This window comes from Platalea leucorodia (assembly GCF_965183815.1).
Source record: "Platalea leucorodia genome assembly, chromosome: Z".
In the NCBI taxonomy this organism is placed as follows: domain Eukaryota; kingdom Metazoa; phylum Chordata; class Aves; order Pelecaniformes; family Threskiornithidae; genus Platalea; species Platalea leucorodia.
The window spans coordinates 21742806-21763324 of NC_138858.1; the positions used below are offsets into that span (position 1 = coordinate 21742806).

General features: G+C 38.4%; 1 protein-coding gene across 6 annotated transcripts in view; it reads right to left on the reverse strand.

The window, feature by feature from the left end:
* Positions 1-3127: 3127 nt before the first annotated feature.
* LOC309602828 (3',5'-cyclic-AMP phosphodiesterase 4D) overlaps positions 3128-20519 on the reverse strand; it is a gene marked incomplete at its 5' end in the record, with an annotated part of 548873 nt that continues 531481 nt past the window's right edge. For all 6 annotated transcript variants that reach the window (XM_082336816.1, XM_082336815.1, XM_082336817.1 and 3 more), the window contains 8 exons: positions 3128-7678; positions 8268-8450; positions 8953-9075; positions 9581-9735; positions 13541-13640; positions 15405-15569; positions 15659-15757; positions 16759-16931. In XM_082336816.1, the coding sequence (XP_082192942.1) occupies positions 7268-7678; positions 8268-8450; positions 8953-9075; positions 9581-9735; positions 13541-13640; positions 15405-15569; positions 15659-15757; positions 16759-16931 (1409 nt within the window). In that variant the 3' untranslated portion in view covers positions 3128-7267. The remainder of the gene's footprint in view (positions 7679-8267; positions 8451-8952; positions 9076-9580; positions 9736-13540; positions 13641-15404; positions 15570-15658; positions 15758-16758; positions 16932-20519) is intronic.

Below are 20519 nucleotides of genomic sequence, written 5' to 3' on the forward strand. Positions count from 1 at the left end.
TAATTGTAAGAAGTGGAGTCCCTGTCCCCCCACCACCAGGAAACACAGCCCACGCACCAACACCAGATGCCTACACGGCTGTCCTCTAACTTTTGAACCCGTAGCCAGATTTTACCACATTTAAGGGCCTAAATTTCTAATAGATTCATGAAAATAAACAGTCAGCTGGAAGAGAAAAACCCCACACGTGTATCGGCTCGTGCAGGGGTAGGCTCAGCCAGGAGTTTACGACTTCAGAAAAAAATTCCAGAGCAGAAGAAAACCAGCCTTGTAAGCTCTGCAACTCACAGAAGTGCGCGGTTGTCTTGTGGCAAGAGTGCATCTCCCACTGAGAAAGAGCCCCTGGGAGTGTGCGAGGTGGGATGCTGTCGCGCCACACATCATCACGCAGCCCAGCACAGTGCTCTGGCAAGTCTCTGGACAAACTGCAAAACTTTCCTCTCCCGCCGGCCAGGACAAGTTTCTTCCAGCACTGGCAGTGCAGTGCTCCCTCCTGCAGGGATTTTGGCACGGTGTCACCCAGAGAGCAAGAAACTGGAGGAAGGGGCCAGGCTGTCCTCTGGTTGTGGGGAGCGTCTAGGCGCATGAGGGAGGTTTCACAGCTCCTGAATAAGAGGTATAACTTCCTTCCTTAGGGATGGGGGAAGACTGGTATGTGAAGCACAAGCTCCAGGAGCTGGTGAGGCCATGCAAGTACAAACTTATTTGATGTATGTGGAAAACACACGCCTGAAAATGCACACACATATCTGTGCACACAGCTTAGTCATACCACAAGAGCAGAAAGCAGGAGCCTGCCTCCATGAACTGCACCCATCCTTCCTGCGACAGAGGCATCTTCTCCCCTGGCTGGACACAGCCATGTTGACCAACACAGTGAACCAACCCCATTAAACTCAGCTACCTGATGATGGGAGGAGAAAGCAACCCAAACCCAAACATGTGTTCGGGTAAGACAAAGAAGCAGACTAGCCCAGTCCTTTCGGATGCCCTCACCCCAATGGCAGACTGGCCGATGAGGGCTATGCTCACTAAAAAAATGCAGTTGCACCCTGCTGTCTCAGTTCAGCTGAGGAAAACAGGGCCAACACCGTGCTGCTAACGCAGGGTGACACACAACTGCTGCTGTGAAGGGCACAATGCAATGATCGGAGCACTGCAGCCCCATTCCCCTCCCTGCATGGCTCACAAGCCCAGGACCCCACACTGGCATTAGAAGGGACATGACTGCCAGCACCCCTAAATCCAGCACTGTCCTTTCCCTCCTACAAGCAAGTGGGGAAGGAGCCAAACAATGCAGAAGGTTAAGTGAGAATACCAGTTCAGAATGGAGGCTGTTACTAGAAACAGAGACGGAAAGCTTCTTGCCTAAAGAAAATAACTTTGCTATTTTGCAATAAATAGCCCTCCTGCTTTATGGTTTGAAAATACTATAATAGAAAAAGCCCTTTCAAAGAGCACTTCCCTCTCCTTCACCCCACACACCCTCCATCATTTCCACAAAGGACCAGCCCATTCTCAGGCAAAGCTAAACCAAAGTGAATTGCACATATCATTAAATACCTTTAAGGGTAAGACCTGTGGCACTAAGCAGTGTGTGTGTGGCTCCCAGCACACAGCTCACTTGTAATGGTGACATTTCCCCAAGTCCTGGTCCCCAGCAAGATACCTGCAAGCATAAAGAGTAAATGAAACCAGCTGATGCAGCTGCTCTGTCCTGCAGCCTGAACTTTTGTGTTGTAGTTGTTTTTTTTTTTTTTTTTCCCCTAAAAAAACCTAAGCAAAATTATTCACAGCTGGTAGAGAAATTGGGCTGGTCATCCCAGTAAACGCTATGTGTGCTTGTGTGCTAGGAGTGTGACTTTTGTTTTCAATGCAACAGAGAGATCAAACAAACGAAATTGCAGCTATTCAGACTATTTGTCTCATTAGGAAATACAGGAGTCCTTTGTTTAAAAATACATTCAACTCCTATAGCGGCAGCTGGCTGCAGTGAAATAGGGGATCCATTTTGGTTTTGCTCTGAAACTTGCCTATTCTCACGCATTATTGCCATGCACAGAGCCTGCCTGACAAAGTGCTGCCAAGGGATGTAGGAAGCAGCTGGCTAATCCTGTCAGCTTCAGGGCCACCACGTGCATAGCTGTGGTACCTGAGCTCCTTACTGAAAAGGTCTTAGTAGTGCCAACGAGAATTTGGGATTCCCGCTTCCCTCCACAGTAGTCATGATGTATTCAAACCATTTTCCCATTAGGGCCACTGGGAACATGCGAGGATGAGCCTGCCAAGAGCGATGGGCACCACCTGGTTTATCCACCCCGCTGTGCTCAGTGCAGCATCCTTCATCTTCCCAGCACAGCATTTTACCAGCCTCTTCTGTCACCAAGGTGTGATTAAAAAGGAGTCCTAAGGATTGGTACTCCTTGCAAACTAACCCTGAACTCAAAGAAGGATCAAAGAGACTAGAGGAAAAAATGGACATAGAATTTTTTTGTATTCGATCAGAAACTATTTTCAGTTAAGCAACCAACCCCCCCCAAACAGCAAAACCCTCACTCTCATCAAGGAGAGGTGCATGAAAGCTACTTCAAGAGCTGGACCTGCATTAAAGTCCACATTTCTTCTTCAAGACAACAGCTGCCATTTATGAATTTTACTTTAAAAAACAATTTCTTTTTCTCATCCATTTAGAGCCGACATTGTCTAGTCAATATTTAACTATGGTTAACTCTTTTTTTCTTTGTGGCATCCCAGCACATTGCTTCTCTAGGCAATCTGTAGTCTTCTAGTTTCTTTAAAGCTGAAGTTTTATTTTCTCAGGATAGGCTGCTTTTGCCACTGAAACCAATGGTAAAATTTCCTGAAAAATGAGATCGAATGCCTTTCTATATAACTGCATAGCACCTTTGTGGATTAGACTTTTTTATGAAATACCACATTTCGTTGACTTTTCTGATTTGCCCCCACATTTATTTTGTATTATCTATGCAAAACAGTATGATGACAAAAATATGGTAATCAAGTTATTCTGGAAATATGCTTTCTCTTAAGATGTCACAACTATCATATGTATATAAAAAAAAATATAACTTGCAAAAGAAAATCAAATACAGTAACTAGGCAGAATCAACCCATGCTTTTATTTCCATTGCATATAAAATTTCATATGAAGGTATTGATGTACAGTACTATCCCATAGGCTGTAAGAGAGGCTAAGAAACGAGTGAAAGAATAGTCATGTGCAATGTTCACACAAGTTGCCACTCTCAAGACATCCCCAAAGGAAAAATCAAATTAAAACAATAACAAAAAATTGTTCAGGATTTCTGTTGTTATAGTGTCCCTTTTATACCGTTTAAAACAAAAGCAATCAATTTACTTTGGGCCAGGGCTGCTAAAATCTACAGTTTGTGTCAAAAAGGAGGCTCTGGTTTTCCTTGAAAAAGAATCTCTCCTTTCACAAAGAAGTCGCATGCTACAAGGGCTGGGCATCGCTGGAATGGAGGAGAGGTATTTACCTCACTCTGGCAAATTCACTGATATCAGCTCTAAGTAATCTGGAGCAACGTGACAAGTCAAACAGCAAGAGATGAGCAGTCCAACCTGCAAACCTAATACTAGTGTTATTAAAAGATCTAAGGGTTTATCACTCTCCTGTAGATCTAGTGCATTATGCTATACGCACCTGTACAAAGCCTTAGATACCATCTATATAAAATAAAACTGTCTGCTTCTAACTCTAATATTGGTGTTGGAAAGCATTTCCAAGATTAAAGTTGTCTTTTGTCCTACTTCATGGACTCTGCTTATACAGTGGTAATTTGTGCTACTAAATAAAGAAGGGATATTACAGATAACTGTAGAAGTGTATGAGTTATACCCTTTTAATTCCAATTATTCCATTTCCTAATATGCATTAACATCAAATGCTTATCAGAGATGCTTTCCAAAGCTGTTTCAGTGCCATTCAGTACTGAAATACAGCATCTTTTTTTTTTTTTTTTTTTTTTAGGAGCAAAAAATGGCTGCAATAATCCCTGATGATAGCCTGTAAAAAGATAATCAGAGAGGCAATACAATTATATTGCCAGAAATCTGGAAAAGCTTGAACTTCCAGTAGGGTCATGAATAAAAGCTCACTGTAGTACCATGCGTATTAGCTCATGTGAGTAACCTCATCAGTTAGCAACTAAAAATATGGTAGAAATGCCCAGCCCTAGCCCCACAGCTACCTTACTTTCAAATGCAGCAAAACAGAAGAAAATATTGTTTAAAGTTAAGGCACAGCCCTGGGACCAAAGACCTGCAGCTTTTTTTATTGATATATCTTTATGTATTTCATACTTTTCTTGAATCCTCCATAAACAAGCTCTAAGGTGACATAGAATATATTACAGGAGAAAAAAACATGTACAAGGAATATGTATACACAATAATCATTCTCTCACCAAGAGTTTCCAAATATAGCAACACCACCCTGACAAGGATGATGTTATAATAAGAACTGATAATTTACAATTAACATTACAGTATGTACATTACAATAAATACATGGTTGTAAACAGAGACAAACAAGACTGTATTACAGGTAAGGTCATTTGGTGAGAAAAATGCATGGCACAAAATAAATAATGCATTTGAAAAGAACTGTCAAAGCTTTCTATAAAATCCATTTCATTCAAGTTTTTTAAACTTCTGAATGCTATTTGTTCTATCTATATTCTTTCATTATTGTTTTTCAATAACAACACAAAACAATTTAAGAATTCAAATACAGCATTACTGAGCACAGTAACTTGCAAGCTAAAGTGTACTGTTATAAGCAAGGTGAATCCCCTCCCCACCCCCCTCAATACCCACTCACTGCATTTTCTTATGGCAGAAATATTCAGAACACATAAAGCCACTTGTATTGTTTTAAAGCAGTGTGCAATGCTAAAACACACTTTGGCAAAAAAGGAAAAAAAAAAAGATTGTACAGTGCATTATATCCCCAGCTCTAAGAAATGATGTAATTTTCTATTGTTTGATTGTCCATATGTATGGATGTATATCTCACAATATGGTGTTATTCTTTTCATTTACTTTCCATTAGTGCAGATACAAAACCTTTTCAGGTCCCTATTGGTTATTTTGGAATTTATATTGCTTTTCCATTATTAAGGTTCCAGGCACTCTTGGGGACTGAAAGGATTTTTGGATGGATCAGGTTCAGGAAGAAATGATGAAGAACAAAAAACATAGTCAAAAACTGAAAAAAAAACATGAGTTCTCTTCATTCTCTTTCCTCCTTCAGCATCTGTGCTAAGGCCCTGTGAGGGCTAAAGGTAGACAAAACTATGACCTGGATACAGAAGAATGCAAAATGCATTTAAAAGCTGAATTATTAGCCAATCGTTTTTAAACAGGTTTTTATTCTAGATCTCAGACACTTAAAAAAACCCCTGTATTCATATCTGAAAATTTACCACAAAATGAATCCAAAGGGAAAACAACGGCTGTTGCTTTCTTCTTTCGTTAAGGAATCATCTTGGTATTGTCATTTTACCAGAATTTTACAGAGTGGGAGCCCACTAGCTTCCCTAGGCAACTATTTCCCAACTTCTACGCTCAAAACTACAATTTTAATGAAGAGTAAAGTAGAGGAAATAAAATTCCTTCTTCTTTCATGTGACCAAGCAACAGGACTGGAAAATGACAAATACGAACTCCTACCTCCCTTTAACTTCCAAAGTTACAGAAGCTTTCAGTACCAATCAGACTGAAAAGCAGGATTCCCTCAGCACAAGCTGGATAAAGGCTGAAAAGATTGAAATAATGTGGAGTAAACTACAACTCTCATGATGCATTGCTCATTTACTTAAAAACATAAAAAGATAAGACTGACCTGGCTCTTCTTGCAACAAAGACATGAAAAAATAATGCTAATCATTATTTTTATGTTGTACACATTTCAGATTAGCAAATGGTTTAACTAGATACCTGACACAGATAAAAAAAGCTATTAAGAGTCAAAATTGGAAATATTACACTAATGCTTTTTTCACCAGAACAAATATTCCATACATTGTATTGGCCTGTTCAGATTTAGCAATCTATAGCTCCCAGCCAAAAATGGTCTGGAAACCATGTTTCAGAGGGACAAATTTTATTAGTACAGCAGAAGAGCTGCTTTTGTATTCAGACAACAATTCATTACCTTTCTTATGGGCTCTAGTCCTGCAAATCCTAATCTTGTAGTAAGACAGAATTGGCAGGACCAGGCCACTATGAAGGTAAAAGCACAACTTAAGTTCCTCCAGTATGTTTGGGAAAATAGTGATGGTGATGAAAAACAAACAAAAAAGACATCATACTGAAAGAGTTTTATGTAACATAAAGGATATTCATGGAACTCACTAATATATAAAATAATAGACTTTTACAGCTCAATATTACCATGAGATTCGAAGGTGCAAAAAAAGAGAAGGAAAGAAAAAAAACTTAGAAGTATTATCCAGTGTAGCACAGATTTGGACTGAAAACTTGCAAGTTACTCTTTGGAAAAAAAATAACCAGTGGCAGATGACGTCTGAAAGTGTTTTTCTTTAAATATAATACCTTGGTACGTTTAATAATAAAAGTAAGCTCTACAAAAGATCTCTCTTTTACATATTATACAAAATGCAGAGGTTAGTGCAACCCACTGGGTCACACTTTTCAGTCACGTATCAGGAAGACTTGAAATTAGAAAATTATGCAATTTCCACAGCTCATCTTCCTATTGGTAACAGAATCATGTTGTGTCCCATCATTTATGTGCATTTGTTTTCCAGTAGGAACTTCAGTTTATTTTCTGTCTGTTTCCTCTCATGATGAACATTATCCAATGCTTTGCTTGTGAAATACAATGAATTCAAAAACTATCAAAGCATACCAGCATTCGGTTGGCAGGTGGTACTCCTCTGAAAACATTTGCTTTATTTAATCAAATCTGCCAAATGGAGAGCTTATTAAAATGTAGTTTATGGATGTTCTCCCCCCTGCTTTCTGGCGCCATGGAGGTGAAAATTCTGGTTACAATATTCCTGAGTGCCAAACTGAGTCATCAAGGTCAGTTTTGATCAACAAACGTCCTGGCAGATGACAGCGAGTTGTGACTATGGTTGTAGCATATGACATACACTTTGGAAACGATTACCTAATAAAAACAAAACAAACAAAAAACAGAGAGAAAAGAGGAAAAGAAAGGGAGAGGGCAAGAGAGAAAGAGACTGCGTCTTCATTGTTACGTGTCAGGAGAATGGTCTTCTACCACACAAGGTTCTGTCTGGTTCTCCTCCTCTTCTACTTCTTCCCCTACTTGCTCATCAAGAGGAATTTCAGTGGATTCTGAATCCTGGGTGCAAAGAGTCTTGGAGTCACTGCAGCTGGTGTCTTCTTCTACTTGACTTCCACTGTCCTTTTCGGTGTCTGACTCACCGTCTTCCTCCAGTGTTAGTTCGAACTGGAATTTTTCAGTTTGGCCCTGCCTACCCTCTTCCTGGTCATCAGGTGCAGGAGAGGGACTTTGAGGGATTGTGCTCTGGTACCATTCTCGATTGTCCTCCAGTGTATCTAAGATATCCTGGGCATCCGGGTGAACAAGATCTGCCCACGTCTCCCACAGAGGATGAACAATGTAGTCTATAAAACCCACCTGTTTCAAATAATATAAAATCAGGATGAGCTGTTATTCACAAAGAAATAAACAACTATGCCTATAAACCACACGAAGTATGAGAAATATAACGCTAGTAAGAGACACTAGATGCACTACCCTTAAAGGTGGCTGAAAGGAAACCATGCTGTTTTATGTAGTGAAGAGGGTCCTTTACATTTCAAGTCTGATTCAGGATATTGGATAAGGACTTGGAAAGGATTTGTTTTCAAATGGACTGTTCATTCCAAACAACTCCACTGCATCTAGTGAGCCAAACAGCTGCTTTATATTTAATTCTGCTTGTGAAGGAAACCCTAATGATCAGCTGTACAATACTCTCTTGACGTGTATGCTTCATTGCAGATCATGACAGTGATGGAATCCTTTCAGCAAACACACTACCATGCACTATGATTTCAGAGTAAAAATTTCAGCTCCCCTCACTTACTACTCAGGAGCTGAATTAATTAACTAGGAGGAAAAAGGAAATAGTGCATTCAGAAATTAATCAAAACATGGCTATGGACCATCCTTTTCTGTTAAAATGTCATACTGTGTTATTTAACTGCCCACTCAAATCAATTACCTGTGATTTTTCTACAGATGCATTGTGTTTATCACACATGGGACTTATCTCCATTCCCCTCTCTCTTTCCCGATCTCCTTGACGGAAAAATTCCTCCATTATTCTGTCTGTCCATTGGCGGTAGAGATGGAGTGGCTTGGTTGGATTGCTTAGATCTGCACAGTGCACCATATTCTGAAGAACCTGAAATAGATTGAACACATGCGGTGTTATTACACTGGAGAAAAACAGCTCCTTTTCCATTTACACTTTTGGTAGCTGTGAAACAGAATCTTGAAAATACATGTAGTGCAAGATTTATTCTAAACAGAAGAAAACTTATGCGCTTGGGTGTTTCTCACACTTGCAGTAATAGCTATGAATTACCTTGCCTCTGCTGCTTCTGTCTGTATAAGGGACAGAAAATCTTCAAGAGAAAGACTAACCAGGTGGTGATAATTTGAAGGGAAGGCCAAAGCCTCATTTAGTCTAGAAGTACTCTAGCACCTCATTACTCTCTCAGAGAGGCACTCACTACCTAACAAAGTATGTCACAGGTAGGAAACATAAGAGGGAGTAGAGGGAAGGTAGTGAGTCATGGTGTGAGAACGGACAGCTGATCTAATCCATGCTGGAAAATGGGCAGGCCAATGTTATTAAGGATGTAAGTTAATACAAGTGACCATTTGCAGATGAACTTTCTTACCTGAATCCTGTCTGAATAGTTATCAAGAAGTAGGACACCAGAACTGGTCACTTTTTTGGTTTCAACCATAGTTTTTAAATCGGCCAATAGATTCATATGCTTAGACATGTCTGTTGCAAGTACCTTGAAAGAAACAAATAAAAAAATGAATATTATGTAAATTATTCTACTGATTTTTAAAAAAATCTTTGAACACATAAACAAACAGTTCTGGGGGGAACCCATAACTCCTGTGTCTGAATACACTATAAAAGTCTGAGTCCTGTACGTCATTAGTGTCCAAAATAGTAAGTTTTAATTTTGGTTATTTTAAGAATATGACAAAATGATTGTTCAGAATTGTTCAGAATGATCTGATCAGCCTAAATTCATCATCAATTCAGTAGCAAATTTCTGTGTACATGTCAGAACAAAACCAGCTCGAAGCAGGACCATGTACCTTCTAAAAAGGTATAACATTGAAACTGAAAAGAACCCCCTGTTCATGTTGGGTAAGACATGATAAATCTTCAAACTTTTACTTCATTGGCTATGGGTCTAATCACATGTAATTTATCATAAAATGCTTCTGTGCTCTATTATTCAATTTGCTAGCAGTATGGAAGAGGGACTCTCAAGCAGAACTTACAATGTCAATGACCATTTTCCTCAATGATTGCCTCTGTTTTTTTGTCAAATTCTGGAAAATGTCACAATTTTCTTCCTGCAGCAGCTTGAAGCCCACAGCTAAGTGATGATTCTCCAGTACTGATGAGTCATTGTACATCAAGGCGAGTTCAGAATCTGCAATAACAATCGCAGGGCAGAACGTTACTAATGCCTGTGCTTCTACCAAATCCCTTAAGATTTTTTTCAGATTCATTACATTCATAACAAGATTTAGAGATGAACTTTTAGAAACAGAGTTCCTGTAGTTCACACAGTATCAAAAGTTACAGAATTAATGACTGAACATCTTAACAAATCAAGGCAGATTATATTGAGGAAAATAAAGAAAACACTTTGCAGTGAAGCATGTACGTGTGCCTGGAGTGGCAAGTTCGAAAAAATACAAAGAAGGTATTTTTCAGAATTTATTTTCATATCTGCATGAGGTCACATGGAAAATATTATATGCATAAACGCACCTAAACTAAAACATGCTCTGATGTTTTCTCTTTCCATGCCTCCCTCCCATCACAACTACTAAAATTCCATTGTTTAAGACAAGTTGCAGCTATCCAGCACTCAGACTGGGAATACACAGCTGAGGCTTTGCTGCAGGTCAGGCAGAGAGCACACATCTTGGTTTTCAAATCATGTCCTTCTGCAGTTAGCTAAGGCACTCAGATGCCTAGCCAATTAGGCCTATGGGTCATTAGAGCATGACAACTGGATATTTTGAGAGGAGGCTGATAGGATGGTAACAGTTACGCTTCTGGTCTTTTTCTTGGAAGGTCATGTGGCTTGAAAATGCAAGCAGTGGCCTTGCCTACTGCCTCGTACTTGAGCGTGGTCAATGCCTCATGTTGTAACGCTGCCTTCTTCAACAGAAGTATTCTTAGCTCAGTCACTCCATATGGCTGTGAGAATAACATACACCTGCCTAGCAACGCCTGTGCAAAGCCATGGACACAAGGTCTGAATTTGTCTGCTTAGACCTGCTGAGCAGCCAGCTCTGACAAACAAAAGCAGTTACAACAATTTTCTGCGCAGCTTTAGATTCTACCCGGGGATACTGCAGAGTCAGCTTGCGTATGTTTTAAGACGCAGCCTGCAAATGAATCTGTCATAGAAACCAAATGCTTTTTATGCAATCACACTTTTCATGTGTGATACTAACTTCTATTTATTATAGCTGTTCTACCCTAAATCTAACCATGCGTCAGTCTATTCTACTCTTTGTCCTCTTTATATTCTTTTACAGCAGCTTTGTTTTAAAATCCCTCTGGATCAGTGGAGCGCCTATAAAATCTCTGCTCTTCAGATTTCATTAGTCTCTTTATCCATTCTCCTGCCGTCTTCCTCTCCTGTCTTGAATATATCAATCTTTTGAATCAGGAAACCCTTCCTCTACCTTTCCTTATCCCGATGGCAGCAGAACCATAATAGCAAAAGGAAAAAGAGAGTGACTTTGTCAAATGATTTCTCTTTCATCTTTCACAGAACATTTACAAAGCTTGCCTATTTGTTATTTTTCTTACAAAGACCACAGGCACTAGTTTATTTTCCTTTCAAACAGCCTTCTGATGAGCCCCAACTGCAAAACACTCAACTTTGCCAAAACACTTTGGAACGGCTGGAGCTATGGACAGAGCTAAAATGTGCTCAACTTTATAACAAAGGTGGAAATGGAAGAAAATTCCCTCTTGGTAATCTTCGTAACACATTAGAATCTTCAAGAGCATTTATCTGGAAGGACAGAGTTACAATCATCAAATAAGCATCTCCTCTGATGCTAATACAATCCATATTTGTTCTTTAATAGCATTCAAGGGGGATTAGATTTTTAGACAACTGTGTAAATAGACTTTAAGTCCTTAAATAGGGAAATAATATTCAGAAATATCACATGAGCAATTATAAAGAACAAGCTGAAATATGGCAAATATGTACACACTTTAAGTAACTGTAAGTCTATTATGCTTTTTAAAAATGTAGTCTTATACTTCTTAGTGAAATGTTAATACATTGCAACGTTCACTGGAAAACAAAACTAGGTGGAAGGAAATGATCTTCTAGAGTTAGGAAAATCTAGGATTTGAGAGACCTAAATTAGACGGTCTTTTTCTCTGTCGCTACAGTTTATTCTTTGTACACAGAACAACTCAAAACGGATAAAAATCCCTTTGTCTCTTTCAGCTTGGCAACAGCAGTTCCAGTTAGTGATGTTACTTGATTGTCACTGAAGCCTTCTCTATCAAAAGCTGAACTGAGAAAAACAAGACATTTCTTCTAAGCCATTAAATAAGCAGTATCAGAATCACTCCTAATGCAGCTGAATTTCAACTGTCTGCCTAAAAGTGAAAGCTTTATGTATCACTACTGGTCCCTTCAACTAGCCAGTCATCTTGCTTAAACCTGAAGAACTCAGTGGTTTCCCTGTAGCACCTCAGAGTCACCAATATATCCTGATACTCAATTTCTGATTAAACAAACAAATAAAAACTTTACTTATATATGCCTACTCTTAAGAATTTAGGTATTACACACTGTTTTGTGCACAAAGCTTGATTCACTCTCTTCCTATACCACGCCGCTGAGCTGTACTGGTTACCAATAAAGCACCAGAAATCTAGAGTCAATCCCAATCCTCCTCCTTGCAAATGAGTCATCAAATTGAATTTCACTACAGGGCAGCCCTCAGGCAAATAAAATTAGATGCAGGCTAAACTGGAGTGGAGGTCTTATTTGAATATACAGCAGCAATGAGTCAGAAGAGGAGCTCCCTTCTTCAAACTATACTGCTGATTTGGAGTCATACTATTTTAGTACCAGTGCAACAGTCACCCAAGTGTAGGAATGACAATCTATGAATATGCAGCCAGATAGGTCAAATACACAACCCTAGATACATTTCCAATTCTGTAGCTTTTTCTTCTTCTGTGCTTGGATTATTAGTATTATTTCAACTTTTGTACTTCTGGGTCAGTTATCATAAAACGAGAGGTTGTCAGATGGCAAAAGCGATAACATCGTATGACAGAACTTGCACTGACCTACAATGTGCTACCCACTTCTAATAGTAACATACGCCACTGAAATCAAAGCAGGTTGCATTGGGGCAACAAGCCATTCAGTAAATGTGTTATGATCAGGTTCAACAAAGCTAACAGTGTTTTTCTTCTAGTAGAAGATTAAAGATGGGAGAGAGGTTCATGCAATGCTGCAGAGAACAGCCTTGAGAAATGCAGAACAAGTACATTGGGTTTCAGAATTGGAGATGACATTAAGGACTCATTTCATTAGGGCTTTTTCCTCCACACATGGAAGTGCCAGCAAGAGACTCACCACAAAAAAAACCCAAACCAAACCAAAACAAAAAACAACAGAACAACACAGTTTGCCATAGCCTGCAGGGACAGGCAGAGAAAATTCAGTCCAAGAGGAATGAGTATGCAGAGATCAGAAACCAAGTACAACAGCCAGGGAGAGACAGAGATGGGCCTGTCAGTCTGCTAAAAAGAAACCTGTTTTTTAAATTTCTTAAAAATGTATGGCTATCCTTGGTCATATTATATGCTTCCAACATAAACCCATAAACTGTTGTCTTTTTTTTTTTTTTTTTATTTAATCTTCTTTCATTTTTCTCCTACAACTTTATTTAATGTAAACCAACTAATTTCCAGTAGAGACCACATCCAATACCTTGAAACAGCGCCAGGATTATAGTTCATGTCTTAGTAATTCTTGATAGTGGGTACTATATATATTATTTTTAAAGTTACAAGAAATGCAAAATAGTATCCAGTTTAAAATACAAACACCTATCTATTTACTGAGTAAAAGTACACATAGAAGAAAACAAGGAATGAACTGTGTATTTTTCAGGTGGTATGTGCAGATCTTGCAGCAAATTTTTGAGAAAACCACTGAACATCAAACTTACTTGTGTTGATAAGAAACTGGTTTGAAACCCCAGGATGATCTACATCATGTATTGCACTGGCAAAAATTGCTGCAAGAATCTCCAAATCAGTGAACACTGCCTAGAAAATCATGAAACAGAAATGACAATCACTAATCAATGAAAAAATGTTTTCAATAAAAAGGACTCTACTTTGAATCTAGATCTGAACAAGGAAAACACATTTGAAATGTATCAGGGATCTCAAAAGATTTTACACATAGGCTATCACAATCTTTTGTAAAATTGTCAATTACGTAGGATTTCATAAATATTTCAAGTTTGGCCAAAGTAAAAGCATCCTTACTTCACACTGACAGCATCACTAAATTTCATCATAACTGAAGTTTTTTCAGCTTCAGTCTGTAAATAAATCCACTTTAATCAGATCATTAAGTACACATTAGATCATTAAGTACAGGTTTCTAACCTATAGCACAAATTGAGGTTAAAAATTTCAGCCTGACTCCTACGTACAGTCTTATACTTGAAAGATGCTTATCTCGTAAATGATGCTAAAGGAAATGGCGACAGACTACAAGGCATCTTACTTAACATTTACTCAGTTTTCTTCGTATGAGATTATTAGGAAGATAGGAAGAGAGGACTGCAATGGACCTAGCATGTCACTGAGGCCAGTCCCATGTTGTCACAAGCACCCACGTTATATAATTGCTTTCATAATTGATCAAGAACAGCTCAGAAGTGTGTAGGTCAGCAGTGGCACTGGGCAGACATTGCTACTGTACTGGCTAAAGCTCTGCTGAGAACAAGGCCATGAAAAACAGTTGATCTGGAAAAAAAACTGAAAATGCTACTGACGACCAGTTCAGCTGTTTGGTGAAGCCAGTGGTGATTTAAGAGCATAGTCTGATCTTCCTTCTTAAGATAAAGAAAATCTTTCCCCAGAGAATTCCTGAGTCTTTGAGGATCGAGACCTGCCAACAGTCTTAGGGTTCACTTATAAATCTCTTCTTAAAAAGAAGGTAAAGCAGAAGCATTCCATAACGTGAAAGACTGGTCATTATGAAAAAGAGTCAAAATGCAGCCTTCTTTGAAAATGAGGGCAAATGCTTTTCAATTACTAAAATTTCAACTGCTTGCTTTATCTACCTTTTTCCACCAATTTACTGGGATATATCAATGTTTGCTACGCTAAGACTTGAACTGAGCTTAAAAAGGGGAAAGTAATCTCCATCTTTCTTCCACTTCCTTCTGCTTCAGAGATTTAAGCACCTTCTACAAGACAATTCTTCAGAAAAGAACATACAAAATTTTTTTTTTTTCCAAACAATTTTGAAATATTTATGAAAAAAATGAGATAGTCCAGTGGAAATTTAGTACATGTTCCACTCTGCCAGAGAAACAAACAACAAAGTAGCCTTTCAGGACCAGAATGAATATGCACAAGGAAAAAAACAAAAACCAAATGGCCTTATTGAGGGAATCCCATTTTATTACTATCGTTCCTAAGCAATTCCACTAACTGTGGTTAGTGAGAATCCCACATGGGAAATAATGACAGAACAGGATGTAGTATTAATAATGAGATGGTGGAAACAAGTTATGCATTGTGTTACAATGAAAAAAGTTATGACAGCACAAATCTGCAAGTATAAAACCATGATTTAAAAGAAAAAGCTGTGACATTTTCTGCAAAATATTTACATGTAAACAAGCTTTGATCCTCACAAAATATCTTTAAAAGAGCACAATTCATGAAAGAAATGTTAAGATTTCTTTTAAAAATATTGCAGAAACTAAGATCTTTAATATTAAATTTAGAAGAGTCTTAGTATATCCCTTTCTCTTACGCCTGCCTCTTTTCCACCTCAGTGTAGCTTACCTCTAATGCTGGGGTTGATAGCAGGACATGGGTTGACTGAACAACATCTGCAGCATGTATGTTATTGTGATATGCCACATCTGCATGGTAATGGTCTTCTAGGGTCATCAAGTAAGTTATTAAAGTGTCTACTGGAATCTTAAACGTTTTTAACAAGTCCCGTTCCTACAAAAGGAAAAGATAAACAATTAAGATTACAAAGCCCAGAAGAATCTCTAAAATAAGCAAAAAGCAGCACGGCTGCTGCTACTTGCCTGAAAAATGGTGTGCATGATGACTGTCAAAGGTCTGTTTCCAGATAACTCTGCTACTCTGAAAACCTGAAGGCCCCATTTGTTCACATCTTCTAGTTCCTAGAGCAGAATCAAGCAAGACATGTTGAAACCTAACACACAATTTCCAGTGATTTTTGATTGAAACAGCTACAAACAGCAGACTCGTGAAGGTTCAAACTTTGCCCCTGTGAAAACTATACGCTAAACTTTGAAAGGGGGAAAGCTGCTGCTACTGATCTTGTAATATGTGAATTTGCAGCTACCGACTTTTTAGATTTTAATTCAATAAGCAGGAAAGAGGGCCTCTTAAGTGGATTGCTCCAGAGATAAAAATGTTACAGTATCTTGAATGAGCTGAACTGACACAATTTGCTATCGCGCTGCCCAGTAACAGCAGAGTTCAGCAAGGAGGAAACCTCCAGAGATGGTGAGGTTCTGCTACAGTCTCCCTGGTTCTCAGAAACACTCTTCAAATAAAGGGGGAGATTCCTGAAAACATAAGGAGAAGCATATTTCAAAATGAAAAACTCTAAAATTAAATGAATAATCATTTTATGCCAGTTTTAGATTATTGCCAACTAGTTAGCTGCTGGTGCAAGAATCATAGGAAACATCACTAAAAACAAAACCACAAATGATCTACGTAAACAAAACCACAAATGATACTGCTAAAGACAGGACCTGGAGGGATAGCTCTAATGCAATATACCAGTTGTGCTTTTTCAAAACACACAGGGCTGCTATGTATTTTCATTCCTGTGACAGTATATGGTATGTTTACTCTTCATTCCTCACATATTATTTATGAATAAGCAGCTTTATTAATGCAGACACAAATGCTAATTTACATTCCATCTCCAGATGAAATCCTGTTCACATGGAAATTAACCCTTATAGCCTGATTCTGATTTTACTTGTTATTCTTCCACTTCACCAAATTTATACTATTTCAAGTGAGACCAGCCTTTGGTGCTACAGATGGAAATCAATGGTTATAAGCAGGGGATGGAATAATACTGACAAATCCACACTTTATTTTAATTCAATGGTTTAAATTCAAGGATTTATATATTCTCTACCTTGGCAAGAATATCTTCTTGGTCTGTTTTAACTCCAAATCTGGGAATACTGGAATTAGTTAGGCTGGAGCTGTGCATCAGTTTTTTGACTCCACTGATCTGGGACATTGGCCTCTTCTTTTTCTCTTTCTCTTTCTGTGTCGGAGAAGGGATTTCAACTTCATGTTGTTTGTCTTCAAAAGAATGAAGAAAAAGTGAATAATTTTTAAAGGAATTACAAATATTTTCTTCCACTTCACTGTTGAGTTGCATCTTACGGTTATTGTAATTCTTAACAAAACTATTTTTATGTATGGAGATTTTGAAACAGATACTTCATATCAAAAGCAGTAAAAATATGAAAAGATAAACATAGACCAATACCTCAGTTTACGCAGATCTCTATTTCACAAATTGCCTTGTTATTTCTGAACTGGCTTTAAATGTGACTTGTGACTGACTGATTGCAACTTTTGCTGCATCCCTATTGCTGTAGAGAGGGTCAATCCTTTCATTACAAAAATGTTATTACAACTGAACAGAAATATAAATTTTCATTTTGCAAGAAAATTTAAAATTTCCTCTTTTCCAGGAAAAACACTCTGTGAAATTGCATTTCAAAACCCATGAAAATGGTATCTCATGTAAACCTTTACAAAACATTTTCAGGACTCGAAGGACCTAATACTTGGGGACTGGTCCTGTTTGCATTAAAACTCTGCAAAACTCAGAAAACCTTATGCCAGCTACATCTACAAGCGCTTTGGATGTAGAGGCAGTTCACGCCAGTAATGCAGTGCATTTCTGCACCTCCCAACCAGAGTAAGTAATACTGACAAAAGGACTGTTTTGCTAAAATGCAACACCTTGCTGTGGGCTTTTGCTTCCATAGCAGTATCAGTGGCATCGCTTCATACACCTCATCAACGTATGTACCAGCAAAACTTTAGATAAGGATTAAACTGAGAATAAAAGTATATTTAGGCCATTGCCAGCTGATCACTGCAGAAACAGTAAGAGGGTGTGGAGCATTGCAGACATCTGTGGTCCCCAAAGAAACTTAAGTTAGTGCAACAAAGGACTCTCCTGCCAAAACTGCTACGAATTTGCATTAGTTTTTGTTCTTTTTATTCATACTATATTTCAACACAGAGTTTTAATAACTCCTTCCAAATTATCTCTTCTTTGCTGAAATGTACCTGTGCCTTTTCTAGTCCTCAAGGAATATTCCAGCAAAACCAGGAAAATCCAGAACAGATGTTTCTAACATAGGAGCCTAGCAAAAACTACAATTTAAAAAACACCTTAGAACAAAAGAAATAAAAAAAAAAAAGAAGAAGAAAGAAAATTTGGGCTCTTTAAAACATACGTCTATTTTTACCCATTTGAAAATGGTCATTTTCAATAAAGACACTGAAAGCACACGAGGGTAGCAAGTCCATTTCTAATTCCCAGATTGATATTGTGTTCGCTTCTTCACTTTCTTTCTTTCTTTCTTTCTTCCATTTCTTTTTTTAATTACCCTTTAGCAGCCGCATTTACTGGACACCTCAATTTCCAAACAAATCGCAGCGAAGAAAAGAGACTGTGGAAATGTCACCAAGCTTTAGCCTGCAGCACTGAGTTCCCTGATTGCCCCTGCCATACTTCAGCACTCTCCTCATACGGACAATCAAGAAAAAGGGGAGGCAGAGCGCTGCAGCTCTTGACTGGTGCAAACCGACAACAGATGAGGAGCAGTGACTCGTGTTCGTGCTTTGATGTTTATGGTTTCGGTCATATGCACAAAGTTTAGACCCATCAAAGGGAGGTTCGTAAGCTGAGCTGTCAGACTAACTCAAGTGAAAGGAAGTGTCTGCCTGAATGACTTTAGATCTCCGGAGGAATTCCACGGGACTGCCTCTGCTTTTGTAACTATGCACACACAGGGCAAAGGATCCTGTGCCCATCTGAACATCCAGAAAAGACAGCTTGCCATTTTGACCCTGATTGTGCTATGCTCATTGGCAGGTTCTCTTACATTTTACATTCATAGGAAAACAGGATAATGACACTGAAAAATAAAAACCTTGCATGTTATTATACTCAATGGAGGAGCCTTAATTCTTACACAAGGAATATATTTTTTGTCATTATGAATAACTTCATGCATGTCATATAGCCCTATGTGGGAAAACAGTCTTTTTTTTTTTTTTTGAAAAATAAGGATAGAAAAAACTGTTTTCTCATGACATGTCCCTAACTCAAATGTGAGAAAGTCTGTAGATGTTCAGGAGATAGATTATTTATTAAAAAAATTAACTAATTAGATTCATTAAAATTTGCTCTGGAGAGAATATTTTCTCTCTTCACATTGTTGCTCAGAACCCATATATATTTAGAGTGCATATTTTTAAAATACTCTATTTAAGCAATAATTCTGTAGATGAGGTATTTTCCCCATTGTATTCCTCTTGTACCTACAATTTTAAGTATCCTAGGTTTTCATGCAGCCACAAAACAATATCCATGGCTCATTAACTTAGAAGTGATTGCCTTTCCAGCCCTCTTTCTGCTCAAGACTGAGGTCTCATGTGAAAGGCTGACAGATGCATTTCCTTACCCTGTCAAAATAAGCCTCAAGTTTTCAAGTAAAAGCAAGCAGAAACTGGTATCTCAGTCTTTTCAGCATAAGTGGCTCATCTTCTCAGGCAACTGTACACTGTGACTTTCGGGGCTCCTGAAGCTGTGCAATATTGCTTCTCCGTGACAGAGGCTCGCCCCTTTCTTATTGCCTGAAACCCTGCTGTGCCACAGTGCTCAGGCACACTGCTACACTCATAGGTAAACTGCACAGACATACGAAGCAAGCCATTTAGGGTATCGTGACAAGCAGGACAAAACGTACTTAAAAATACCTGCTTCTTTCAAAAAACAGAAAAAGCACCACCTATGGTATCTCACACAAATAAAACAAGATGTATCTTAACACATGTGACTGGCACTTTTTAAAGTGCTTGTTATCCTAATTTAGACGTATTCAGCTGTGCCTCCGCCTATATTCACAGTCTTTATGAACCAATGGTGTTTTGCTCAAAACATGTTTGAGATTGGTATATTATCTTCATCTTCACGTTCAAAATCAACAGTATGGAACCAAGTTTTATTCATTTTCAACGGTTTGGGCAAAAAAAATATACTCAGTTCTGCAAAGCCATAGAGGAGGAACCATACTCTTTGTAATACTGTGTTGGGCTGTTTTTAATGCTCATATCCCACCATGCAAGCTCTTGAGCCACACAAATTCTCCTGGCAGCAGTCTGTTCAGATGTTGACTTAGCCATACTCATCCACCCGGTCATGTGCAGGCAGGGAATACCAAAGCATCAGAACTGTGTGCTACAAGATTTTATGAGGCTAGTTGTGCTTGTGTGCTTCCAGCACACTGAAACCTCTTCACTGTAACTTTCATAAGGGAAACAGAGTGGAGGACTTCTTTTTAATATATAATTAACTCATTATATATTCATTTCTTAATACGGTAGTAATATAGTAGTTGTGATGTTACACAAAAATATGTCTATGAATATTTATCTGTAATTACGCATACAGGGAAACCACATACACAAACTAAATGAGCTGTGAGGAAATGGATGTAACATGATTTCTCTGCTCAAACACTGAACAATGAGATACTAAATGTACAGTTTCTGAAAACAGAAAGTAATATGGAAAGCTACTTGCTTTTAAGCTCTGTGATAGCCCAGACAGAGATAAAAGAAAACAAAAGACAAAAAAGTTAA